Here is a 13,634-nt window from a genome sequence, read left to right as displayed (position 1 = left end):
TTCTTTCCAAAAGCCAAGAAAGGCAGGACCATGGGTGCAGGGATAGACTGCAAACCAGAGCGGGGCTCTCACCTAGTTGGATGAACTGTGGCTCGCTCTTCACCCCAGCCCCAGCCCCCGTGCTGGCAGCCACCTCCACGCTGTAGCGGATCCCGGGAACCAGAGAAGGAATGACCACAGAAAAAGTGGAACCATCCACCGTCTTGTTTATGTGATAGCGAGTTTCATTGCCCAGACACCAAACCTGTAAGAAGAGCACAAGGAAGTTGAAGCTGGTAAATTATGTAAGTTAATGCAAAGATCAACATGGTATTTCGGTTTTAGACCAAGTTCAGACTTTTCTTGGACCTGATGTAGGACGCAGCGGAAGTCATTTTTCCCGAGGATCTAGTTCTGAGCGGGCTCTTCCATGCCAACCCCGGGTTAGCAGTACCTTCAAGACTGCTTTGAATTTTCTCATATACTGCTCAAGGAGTCTATTAGGGAAGTCTACAAATCTTTGCTCAAAGAAACAGGCTCCTATAAGCCCAAATCAGCAGTTTGTTTTTTTTTTTAAACCTAGAAATTGTTTGCCGGAAAAAAAGGGCTTTGCAAAAAATCTGTGTATATCCAGATAAAGAACAATAACTTAGTCTATAAAATACCTTTTCAAAAATAAGGTTATTAAAAATAAAACTGGACATGGATGCCCAGCTGGCTCAGTCGGTAAAACTTGCAACTCTTGATCTCGGGGTCCCGAGTTCAAGTCCCATGCTGCATGTAGAGTTTACTTAAAAACACATGAATAAACTTGGACCTAAGGAGTTAGGCTCTTCCTATGAATCTCCTCAACCTGAGGCATGTCATACCACTATCCATGAGAGAAAATTAGCACTCCAATCTTGTATTTAAATGGGAATATTAATTAGTCTTTGATAACATAGATGATATCATAAAGAATAACAAGACATATTTGACTTGAAAGAAAAACGTTCTTCCGATAAGAAAATTATTGTAGAGCTCACTAACTTTGATAAGGATATTTGTGGCAGGAAACTATTTTCAGGAAATTAAGACTTCTGAACTACACTGTAATCCTTAATTTAAATTTCACTAAAGGATTATTTAACCATATAGTGATCTTCTGCAATGTTTAAGAAGTTGGATATGGTGCATGACAGTATTTGGACTCAGTTACCATAAGAAAATGGTCCAGGGAGTAGTAAAACATGCTTTATATTCTTTATGATGTCCTCAAGCAACATGTAGGATTAGCCTCAAGTAGCCTATTGTCTAAACTGTAATAGGAAATGGGATTTAAAATAAGTCTAGGAGTATCAGTGTCCTCTATCATGTGAGCAATAACCTTTCATTTTTTTCTTTGGAAGTTAATATTCTTTTAATATAGTTTCAATGCATAACACTAGGAAATGGCCAGACTCTATACCAGGTCCTGACCATTTGGAAATAAAGAGTCCTTTGTGATTTTTTTTCCCCAATTACATTACGCAACTGAACCAAAGCCACAAACTGATTTTGTACCAGTCAATCAGGTTCTGAAAGGCATTTTATTATTTTAAATTGACCATGAAGTTAAGTGAAATCCACCCTTCTGCATTTCTTCTGGAGAGAAATGAGTTTTGATTCTTAGGGGAAAATGCTGCATTACACAATTTTGCCTGAGAGCTGAGACATCACCTCATTTTAAATCCTTAAAGATCTCTGTAACAGTTCATTTTTTCTGGACAGAACCATAGCATCCTGTCACTCCCCAGTCTTGAGATAACCTTGAAATTCACAAGAAAACACTTAGATTGTAGAAACTCTTACCTTTCAATGACTCAATGACACTAGAAGATCCAATTTGAAATATCTTAGAACATTCACAGGACATTCATGGCACTGTTTTAAATATTTAAAATGTCACTCTTTAAAATTCTGGTAAATTTCATGAAAAGGCTTTCAGTTTGTTTTTAAAAGTCATTTTAAGAAAATGTTAGGCCGAAAATGAAGCTCAGTATATCTGGTTATTGTCCAAATCAATTTGCTACTCGAGGGAACATTGATGGTCTTTATTTGGCAAGTCTTACCAAGTGTGCACATCAGAATCACCTTGGAAAGATCTACCCTGATGAGTATGCAAACCGCCCCCATCAGACCTACAGGGTCAGAATCTCCAAGAATGGTGGTCAGGTACCTATGTTTGGAAGATAAGTCTACAAGTTATTCTGATGTTAGTATCTAATTACCTGTAGAAGATAAATGTGGTCACCTTTTTAATATCAGTTTTGTATCAACAGAGACAGTATAAAATACTCACATATATGAGATGAACTACTAAGTATCACGATTTAGCTAGTAATTAGAAAAATACTCAGGCATCATGGAAACATAAAACAGTATCTAGAGAAAAAATGTTTTACAGTTGAAATTCTCCTAGTGTGCAATGTGTTTACATCCATGTTGAAAAAAAGACATGTAAAATCTATTTTCTATTGAGATTTCCCCGATTCAATCTATCAATTACTCATTTATCATAGATCCATTAAGACTTTCCTATAATACAGAGTCATTGATAGGATATATTTCATGAGCCTAACTTTGTTTTTAACTGTATCTTGGCATGATCTGAAAATATTTGCTCAGAACAAATCTATGTGAGACTCTAAATTTAATCACTAGAGCTGATGACTTCACAGGTCAAAATAATTATCAGAATTACCAGATTGAGTCACTTGCCATCTTATAGTTTTAAAATTCATTTAAAGATACATAAACTTATAACTGAATCTCCGCTGAGACATGAAATTTTGTTTAGAGACTAAAACATGCTTCACAAGAAAAAAAAAACTTTCACACACATTAAAACAAGTTTTCCAACTTAGCTCCAAAGTTCCAAAACTTCAGATGTGCCAAAAGGAAAGCAAGCAAGCAAACCCTATTTGATAGTATTTGACTCCTAGCCAATTCCATGGAGCAACACAATCCTGCAAAATATATGCAAGCTATTTTTTTAAGGTAAACAAACAAATCCCTTTTTTATTGGCATTTATACTTGTTGTTTGTGTGAAATTATATGGCCCTATAGATCTTGTGACCCTCTAGATGACTTCTTTTAAATTAACTGCTTTTTCAAATGGCTTAAGAAAGAATTATTCCAAGATTACTGAAAAAATGAAGTAGTAAGATAATTTTACATTGCTACATGGACCAGCAGATGGCGCCAAATATCCACAATTCAGACACCCTTTTTCTTTCGCTTTTCTTTGTAGGGGGAGAAGGGTGTCCATCAGTAATTATCATATATGCATTACCTTATACTCTTGGACCATTCCATTTTGAGTGTCTTCTGGAGGCGGCTGCCAACTAACAAGAATTGCAGTTCCGTTTCCTTCATTCTTTGATACAGTTACACTCTGGGGTGGGGCACTGGGTGCTATTGTTTTAAAAATTGGATACATTATGAGTATATAAGAGAACCTCAAGGCAGACACAACATTTAAAGTCAAGTAATAACTATGTCAAATCTATGTCAGTATGTCAATATACCGATATGTTTTAAAGATGTATCTCATTCAAGTCTGAATAGTCCCAACTGATTTAAGTTTCTCCTCAATATTGCTAAGCTTTTTGTTATTACGCATTTTCCATAAACAAAGATATGTAGATTATCTCCACAAAACAGCTCAGGAAAATTCTTATTCTTCCTACCCTGTAACCTCAGTCCCATGTTCTCCCTACAAATGTTCCAAAGTATAAAGATTAATCATTCATGACGTTAACTACATCCCATCATTTCTCTAATCAAAATAATAAGCAGATTTTAGGGAAAATTCTGGTTATTTTTACAGAGTATACTTGTGATGCACAACCTTTTTACCTTTATGTAAATACTAAGATTGAAATTTCAGGTCAAGGTGGCCAATCATGTCCACGGACATGAGGAATAAACATAAAATGCTAATCCCAGAAAGTCCTGGGCAAACCAAAACATTACTCACTGTATTTATAAATCATTACTCAAAGTAACATTCAATAAGTGAGTGGAAGATAATTAATGGAAAGTCAAGGAAATTGAGAACATATTCTTTTTAAATGTGAATTTTAGCTCTCAACAGTTGACTATATCCTACCTATGCCATTAAGTAAAACATGGCTCATGGTTGTACGTTTTTATACAGGCTATTAAAGCAAGTCAAGTATTACAGAATTTTGATTTTTAGCAGTTCCGGTTGGACAAATTCTCTTAGCAAAATCTAATGTTCAACATCAAGACAGTAATTAATGTCACAATTAATGTTAAAATTTCCTCAAGTTAAAAAAAACCTAACACATGTACCATAATGCACAGTAATCACACATTTCATTATACTTGCCTTCTTCTAAAGTTTTGGCAAATTTAATTTCACTATCTGCTCCTTGAAATTCATTAAAAAATGGACGAGCCTTAATTTCATAGTTGACTCCCTTTCTGAGATCAGGGATAACCACGCTATTTTTGGTTGGGGTCCTCACTTCAAAAACTAACCACTCCGATTCACCGTGGTTGGTTCCAGATGGCCGATAAAGAATTTTATATCCTTGAATATACTGAGACTGTTGGTCCACCTATTAAAATGACAAAACATGTAACCATTTATATCTTTATATTGATTTATTTAAAATTACGAAAATTAAACATGTCAAAATGCAAAAAATTCTATCTGGCTACACTCTATAGCTTTCTAGTTTATATAAAATAGAATATGAAAAAAACTAAGCACTATCTTTTGTAATGTAGTCACCTTTTCAGCTTAACAGATAATATTAGACACTAATTTCTATGGTTTATGTAGAAATTTTAGGCAGCTCTGTGACAGACATCTGCAGATATGTCAAGATCAAAAGGACCAGAAAAGTTTCTGATTTTAAATGCCAGCTTAATGCTACTCAGAAATACTTCTAAAGTCTCAAAAAATGTATGTGATAATGATCCTATCACAAGTTACATATTTATAATTAATACTGTGTGTTTCTTTCCTTTGGTAATGGCACAGTTTACTATTGCGGTCTAATAGAAAATACGCACAACGTGGAACTTTTTTCTGTTGCAAGTCCGTGCACAGGACCATAATAAGCAATTACAATATGAAGTTGTCGTTGGTGGACAAGTAGGCAACACACATACATAAGCTATCTGCTGCATAAATATTTTTTTCATATAATGATCTCCCAGAAGTCATCTGCTTATTGAAACTGGAATCAAATATTGCAACAAGAATGACTCACTGTCCAGTGCACTTCGATTGAAGAGGAGGAGAGGATGGTAGGGTTGTGCAGGTGCAGTACAACATTTCCCAGTTCTCTCTGGACCTGCTTGTGATCTACTCCCTGACTCGTCGGGGGAACATCTGCAAGAATCCAAGAAGACCGTGTTATCACCCTACGCGGTGTAACTGATGGGAATGAAGGCATGGTGAAGCAATCCTTCCAGCCACAGTCACTCCCAGAAAAGAGTCGTCATTCCACCTGGCAAGCTAACCTGCGCTACAGAATGAAATGGGAACAAGGTAACCTTTATAGTAGCATAGGGAAGATAGGAACATACAGAGGGAGAGAGAGAACAAGCAGAGGGCATGTAGAAAGCAAGAAAGAGGAGGAAGCAAAGGTCACAGTGGCCAAAAGCAGCATCTGAGGGTGCCTCCCAGCATGTAGTGATTGCTTTCTCACCAAGGATGAGAAGCTGAGTGCAATCCCTTCTGAGTTTGTTACAAAATTCAGTAGTGCTCCAGACTATGCAAGAAAGAAGAGTTGGAAATTGCAGTAGAGTGGGTGAGTAATGGAAGGAATGACAACATACAGTAAGTGAAAAGAAAGCACAAAAAGAAATTAGACACCTTATATCTTTTTTTTTTTTTTTAAAGATTTTATTTATTTATTTGACAGACAGAGAACATAAGTAGGCAGAGAGGCAGGCGGGGAGGTGGGGAGCAGGCTCCCCACTGAGCAGAGAGCCTGACGCATGACTTGATCCCAGGACCCTGGGATCATGACCTGAGCTGAAGGCAGAGGCTTTAACCCACTGAGCCACCCAGGTGCCCCTAGACACCTTATATCTTATAAGATGAACTTGGATATCTTCCTAAATAAGGTATACAGTAAGTTAGTAGTAGCTCCGATGAGGGATACAGAAGCCACCAGTAGAAGGGAATGGAATGGAATGGAATAACATGAAATGAATAGACAAGAATAACAAAATAAATCTGATGAGAAAAGAGCACCTAACCATTTATTTAATGGCTTCCTTTTTAGTTTAGTTTTTGTATCACTATAAAGGAGGTTAAATAAAAAATTCTTAATCTTGAGAACACCAAAATTTAAGAAAGGAGACCAATAATAAAGTAAGAATGAAACTATTACTAGTGATGTAAACTATTACTAGTTGTAAGTAAGAATTAAACTATTACTAGTGTTCATTATGTTAATGTTCATTTACTTTTCTCCCCCCAGTCAGGAGGGGTTTTGTTAAAATTCTAAAGTCTGTACTCAATAAAAATTGCCCTTTGCTAAGGGGGTTTTCTAAACACAGATATTTTGCTTTGCTTTCAATAATAAAAAGGGGGTTGCCTGGGTGGCTCAGGTAGTTAAGTATCCGACTTCTGATTTTAGTTTCAGATCGTGATCTCAGGGTCGTGGGCCAGAGCCCTGTGTTGGGCTCCCTGCTCACTGCAGAGGCTGCGTGGCCCTCTCCCTCTGCTCCTCTCTCTCTCTCTCAAATAAAAAAATAAAATATTAAAAGAAAAATAAATAATAAAGGGCAACACAGGGTGAAGCAGGGAAGAAAATGAAGACCTTTAATTTTTTTTTTTAAGATTTTTTTTTTTATTCATTTATTTGACAGACAGAAGAAGATGAAGACTTTTGTGGCCAGAATTCTCTTTCTCAGAATATTATATGTTGGCATATATATTCTACAGTATTTGCCATCCCATAAACAGCACCAATGAGAACTTCGGTTTTCTGAACAACTATATATATTCAAGGATTCTAAACAAGAAGCAAATAGCACATTTATTAAAAGTGAGATTTTCCACTATTATGCTATATGTTAACTAACAAGAGTTTAAATTAAAACTTGGAAAACAACAACAACAAAAAAGAGGTTGTTAAGGTTTGAGGGACTCCGTGGAAGTCAGGCAGACAGAAGACAGATCAAGAGTGCTGTTTAAGGGTGCCTGGGTGGCTCAGTGGGTTAAGCCGCTGCCTTCGGCTCAGGTCATGATCTCAGGGTCCTGGGATCGAGTTCCGCGTAGGGCTCTCTGCTCAGCAGGGAGCCTGCTTCCCTCTCTCTCTCTCTCTCTCTCTCTCTCTCTGCCTGCCTCTCCATCTACTTGTGATCTCTGTCTGTCAAATAAATAAATAAAATCTTTAAAAAAAAAAAAAAGAGTGCTGTTTAACACTCTCAGATAGAACACCCTTGACCGTATATATACTACACCCATCTTTTAAACTTATAAATAAGCAAAATGACAAAAACAACAGATAATTTTGGCTTCTCATACTTTAGCAGCCCTTACAAATATCCTTGGATAACACTGGCCCTCAGGGAACCTATCGTCACAGCCTAGAGATGGAAAGCACTTGCCTGTCACCCTCCCCTCTCCGATGTCCTTCCTTCCCTGCTGGTTTCTGTTGCTCCGTGACTCCAGCTACCATCTGTCTCTGGGGCAAGTGTGAAGTCCTTGCAATAAAACAGCCTTGGGTTTGCACCCCAGCTCAGCAACTTACCAGCCGTGAAACATGGGGAAGATTGCCTAACCTTGCTATTTTTCTGTTTCCTCATCTGGCAAATGGCAATAACGATCGCAGATACTTCTGAGGGCTGCTGTGAGAACTGCACTCTGTAAGTCATTGGAAGTCCTTGTCTTGAAGGCAGGGATTGGGTTCATCTCGGTGAACCCAGAACACCTAGCCCTGTGCCATATGTTTAGAATGCGCTTAATAAATAATGGTTGAGTGAAAGGGGATAACTGTATGAAAAACTCATATGCTATGTCAGCTTCTAAACATGTCTTCTCATATATAAGCTTCTACCCTCAGGGAATCTTCTGCCTTTCGAGAAGTATCCTCAAATATGTAAATAACCATTTTAAATGTTAACTACTATGATGTTTAAATGTTAACTACTTTTCATCACAATCTCTAATTTCTTCAGTTTTGAGATAAACTTGTCAGTCAATCCCTTCATGAAAACCATGAAACTCCCTTCCCTGGTGGAACCATTTTGGCAACAGCAGCCTAGAATATTCAGAAAATGGCCCATCAGAGAGAAAAATGAAAAGTAATATCTAACAATGTTGAAAAGTTTATCAATTGGTCCTTTTATTGTTCTTGTCCTTTTCCTCCTCTTGAAAAAAAAAAAAATGTATTATAAGGTAAAAGTTCCCTCCGAACATTCAGAATTAACCTGGAGGAAATTTTAGATAGTAATTCTACCCGGCTGCTTCCCCAGTGTTGGAATTCCCTACACACACTCTCCGAAGAGAGATTATCCAGGCCCTACTTCATTATTTACAATAACTGAGTTCTTACTATCTATACCATACCCATGAGGTGCATTCTGTGTCTGTGTATATATTCTTCAAAGATAGGGCTCAGGGGCACCTGGGTGGCTCAGTGGGTTAAGCCTCTGCCTTCGGCTCAGGTCATGATCTCAGGGTCCTGGGATCGAGCCCCGCATCAGGCTCTCTGCTCAGCAGGGAGCCTGCTCCCCGCCCCCCCCCCCCCCCGCCCGCTGCCTTCCCTCCTTACTGGTATCTCTTTTCTGTCAAATAAATAAATAAAATCTTAAAAAAAAAAAAAAAAGATAGGGCTCAGAACGCTGTGCAAGTAGGACACATGGAGGAAGCACAGTAGTTACAGTGGCAACAACCCTACCATCGCAGCAACGGCCAACACACACGCTACTTGCCAGTGACTCATGCCATCTTCCGTGCATTTGTATTATCAAATCTTGTTTTGGGGAAAACAGATCTCGATTACCTTTGACAAGGCTCTAACTCCAGCTGTGACATGGGTCTGCCTGCATTCTGACTGGAAACGGTGCCTTGTCCCTCTAACCCTACCCAACTCCTTCACAGAATCTCTGCTTGGGGAAGGCTTCTTTGCAGTCATGTTATAGAAATGGTTAGAGAAATTATGGCTGCTCTCTTACAAATCAATTTCTAACAAGTCTCTCCCAAATGCCCTCTGCCCCTGGCTCTTCTTATCCTAACTACACAAATGTTCCGTACTTTTTTCCAGATTTTTCCCCAAGTTCCTGCTACAACCGGTATTAGCCTAATCTTCAGCTAAGCTTCACAGTATCTTAAAAGCAGTCCAAGAGCTAGACCATGAACTCTTCCTCAATGTTACTTCTACTCCTTGGTCCTATTTTGCTGCCTAGGGTTAAAATATGCATACCTTTTCCGCATGATGGTCTCTTAAAATGTTAAAGAAAAAAAATGTCATGTCAACTCTAACTTTATTATTTTGGGGGGAAAACGTGCCAAGATTCCTAAATTTCTTTTCCAGTGATGTGATTTTCAGCCTTCAGTGTAGTCCCACCAACTAACCTCCTTGTCCTCCTCTTTAAAGTCTACCTGAAAATGTAGTGTTCAGAAACGAACATATTAGTCCATTCGTAACCTGACCAGTTTAGAGTAAAGAGAAGGGATTACTTGATCCAAACATAATTATGCTAATGCTACCTAAGACTACATTTGTTCTTTTGGCAAGAACACCACTCTGTTGGCTCAAATTGGTGTTTTAATTGACTTCAAATACTGAGATCTGTGTGCCCCCAGCACCCTGACACACACGTGTACCCTCTCCCCTTTAAGCCTGGTAACCCTAGTCTATCCTTCCACAACAGTTTGTTTGTTTATTTATTTATTTATTTATTTATTAAGATTTTATTTATTTGAGAGAGAGTGAGAGAGAGGATGAGAGAGGAGAAGATCAGAGGGAGAAGCAGACTCCCCATGGAGCTGGGAGCCCAATTCGAGACTCGATCCCGAGACCTGAGCCGAAGGCAGTTGCTTAACTAACTGAGCCACCCAGGCGCCCATCCACAACAGTTTTAAAGATTTTTTTTTTTTTTTTAATTTGTCAGAGAGAGAGAGGGAGAGAGAGCAAGCACAGGCAGACAGAATGGCAGGCAGAGGCAGAGGGAGAAGCAGGCTCCCCGATGAGCAAGGAGCCCGATGTGGGACTCGATCCCAGGACGCCGGGATCACGACCCGAGCCGAAGGCAGCTGCCCAACCAACTGAGCCACCCAGGCGTCCCCCACAACAGTTTTAAACCTTAAGTTTAAGTGACGAACTTTTGAATTTCCTCCATTAACTGAATCTTCTTAGTGGTGAGCCACCCTTTCCGTCTATTGAGAGAGAGTTCAATCTGATGCTCTCATCCCTCAGGTCCCCCTTCTCAGTTTCATGGTATCTGCAAAGTTTATCAGCTCCCTCTAGTTTTGGTCCAGACAGTGAAAGAAACATGAGTCCAATAACAAATTCTTATGGCAGAAAACAGAAGAGAAATCTGAGTGGTATATACTCATAAATTAATTGATCCTTATCCAAACCAGTGGAGAGCCCATTTTTAGTCCCATTTTATAAATGACAAAACTGAAGCTCAGGACAAACTAACGTGCTCAGGGCGACATAGCTCATAGGTTCGGGAGGTGAGATTAGAAATCCTTTGGTTTCAGGGCACCTGGGTGGTTTAGTGGGTTAAAGCCTCTGCCTTTGGCTCAGGTCATGATCCCAGGGTCCTGGGATCGAGCCCCACATTGGGCTCTCTGCTCCACAGGGAGCCTGCTTCCTCCTCTCTCTCTGCCTGTCTCTCTGCCTACTTGTGATCTCTGTCTGTCAAATAAATAAATAAATAAAATCTTAAAAAAAAAAAAAAAGAAATCCTTTGATTTCAAAATGGCAGGCTTAATTAATATTTCCAGTCTTCCAAAGCCATGGGTTAATTTCCCTAAGGCGGTTCCACTATTCATGTGTAAAGGTAAGTCCATTAAAATGTAAAAAGACTTAAATTAATTTTCAGATTAAGTGTGAACTACCTCCTCATTTACAAACATGGGTGTAGACTCCAAAATCACTCACAGGACTAGGTAACAGACTAGCAGTCAATCAAAACTGAAGAGTTTCCCAGGTAGAGACCACTGCAGTCGGGAGAAAAGTTTCAACTCACTTTACAGCTGTCACTGTGTCTGCATTCTTTGCAAATGCGTATCTAATATTGAAAACCTCAAAGTGTGTTAAGGCAGGCTCCAAGAATATTAGCGTTCCTGAGGTGACTCATAATTGCAAATATAGGCACTTGGGTGTGTTGAATTCACACAGCAGGAGACGAACAAGGACATGTTCGACAACTAAATTTGCCTTCTGTGTGAATTCGGAAGCAAAATGTCCTTCCAAAAAGATTCTTTATACACTCATCAGAGAAGACAAAACAAGCAAAATGACTGGCAGACCCTCTCTAAGACCAGTAAAAATCAGCTTCAGTCTTTCAATCCTTGTGTGCACAAATTGTTTCTAGCACTATAACTAAGTTATATTCCACGCCCCCCTTTGGAAAGGTAAACTCAAGATGGAGATAATATGATTCCTCTGAATGCTGAGAAAATAATAGCATATTTCTATCGCTACCACCTAGAATTTTTATTTTTCTATTAATACAAGAAGAAGCATAGTTTAGTGACGATAACAGTGTGTTAAAAAAAGAGTAAAGATTGATTCAAATCACCTTTTTACTCAATACGTAAATTTCACTCCTACTAAAACTTTAAAATAATAAGTGTGGCACGGTGACGGATAGGGGTCATTTGTGGAAGGCTAAATATACTTTTTATTCACAATAAAAAGCAATATATCCCCAATATGGCCCAAGTGAGCACGTTTCTAATTTGCTTCACATATTCATTAGCTTCCACATTGTATTCATTTCTTCCTTTTTATCTGCTTCTTTGACCTAGCTTTGACCAGAATATACATGACTCTCATATAAATGTTTAATATATCACGGCTCATAGAACTGACAATGAAAGACAGACCGAACAACATGTCAACCTAAAGTATTTTTTCCCATGCTTTGTGGGGGGAGAAATCGAATACAATATAAAAATACATAACATTTTTGTCTGATTGGATTGTGATTTTATAAAATGAGAGACACTGCTCTTTGGTATTAATCTTCTCTTGGAATACTTACTCCAGAAAAGAATAAAGTTCGCAGACATTGTGTTTGTGCATTAAAAATTAATGGAGCAACTGGAAGAACAGATCTGTATTACATATACAATCACAGCAGGGAGCAGGACACATTATTGACTTATGAAAGTGTAACATCTAGGAATAAGTAGGTGTCATGAGGGTAAGTAAATCAGTATTTACCTTGTGTTTTCACTGGATCTGATATCTGGCTTGGATCACTAATTCCATATGCATTTGCTGCCCTCACAAGGAAAAGGTAAATTGCATTAGGTTTGAGTCCTTTAATGGCAAATGTTTCTGTTTTCACATTCTCTGCTACGGTCTGCCAGCTGCTACCAGATGCATGGCTAAGGACAGATACACAAGTTAGAACATGCATATTGAATGGTAAGCCAAAAAAAAAAAAAAAGACCAACTAGGAAACATCATCTTTACTCTACCTGAAGGCTTCTATAATATAAGAGGTTGGAGTTGCTCCTGAATTCAAATTTGGTTGCCATGACAATGTTACTGTATTTCTGCTGACATCTGTAACTTCGGGCTTTGAGGGAGCACTAGGGATTAAATTTGGGTCGGTGGGTCTTGGAGGCTGAACTGGAACTCCAAATTCTAATAAAGGAGATACAGAAGAAAGACGTTTACACATATACAGATAAGCACAGAAAGACAGATTACACCATTCTATACCTAGTCAGGCATCGGGACATCAACTTCATCCATTTACCAGCAAGTAAAGGACCGCAAACCAAGCTTTAAGTTAAAAACGCTAGCTGATTTACCTTGGACTTCAATGTAAGCACTCCACGTTGCTTCGCCACTGGGGGTCGATGCAATGCAGGTGTACCGACCTGTGTCACCCAGCTGAGAAGATAGACAGAAAATAAATATTTGGAACAATCGAGAGCTCAATGTGCTGGAAAAACAATTATAGTTTTGTATATGTCCCATGAATATGGATAACTGCATTAAAATTCAATATCCAGAAACGTCCTCTTAATCGAATGTATTTTTATTGAATAGGAAGGAAAGTATTGCAAGAATATGGAAAAAAAGATTTTATATGGTTATTTTAATTTTACAATAAAATATAATATTTAGTGCTTTACCATAGCACTATTCGTGTGTCAGGGACAATAAACAATGAGGTATTCAGATTCAAAGGGTTAATCTTTATTAGTAAATTGGATCTTCCAATTTACTGTCACACAGTAAGGCTGGTAAAATTCAGTGACTGTTCTTGCTATTTCCTATTTTATCAGAGTTACATGCATATGGATAACTGAAACAGATATTACAGAAAAAAGGATAAACACACAAAAAAGGATAAAACACAAAATGATCTCTTCTCAAAGCATTCACTCTCCCCCTCCCACACTTTACTTATTTATTTTTTTAACTTGTTCAATAAGCCAAAC

At 38.3% G+C, this 13,634-nt stretch overlaps 1 protein-coding gene across 4 annotated transcripts in view; it reads right to left on the bottom strand.

The window, feature by feature from the left end:
• The window catches only part of LOC111148375 (roundabout guidance receptor 1), a 417,477-nt gene that overhangs the window by 57,906 nt on the left and 345,937 nt on the right, over positions 1-13,634 (bottom strand). For all 4 annotated transcript variants that reach the window (XM_022504899.1, XM_022504908.1, XM_022504882.1 and 1 more), the window contains exons 11-17: positions 12,999-13,080; positions 12,660-12,828; positions 12,400-12,566; positions 5,248-5,369; positions 4,356-4,587; positions 3,294-3,415; positions 73-244 (exon numbers count right to left, since the gene is read on the bottom strand). In XM_022504899.1, coding sequence (XP_022360607.1) covers positions 73-244; positions 3,294-3,415; positions 4,356-4,587; positions 5,248-5,369; positions 12,400-12,566; positions 12,660-12,828; positions 12,999-13,080 — 1,066 coding nt within the window. The remainder of the gene's footprint in view (positions 1-72; positions 245-3,293; positions 3,416-4,355; positions 4,588-5,247; positions 5,370-12,399; positions 12,567-12,659; positions 12,829-12,998; positions 13,081-13,634) is intronic.

The sequence above is a fragment of the Enhydra lutris genome, unplaced genomic scaffold (assembly GCF_002288905.1).
Source record: "Enhydra lutris kenyoni isolate GAN:26980312 unplaced genomic scaffold, ASM228890v2 scaffoldscaffold2, whole genome shotgun sequence".
Classification (NCBI taxonomy): Eukaryota; Metazoa; Chordata; class Mammalia; order Carnivora; family Mustelidae; genus Enhydra; species Enhydra lutris.
This window is presented reverse-complemented; position numbering and strand designations above follow the sequence as displayed.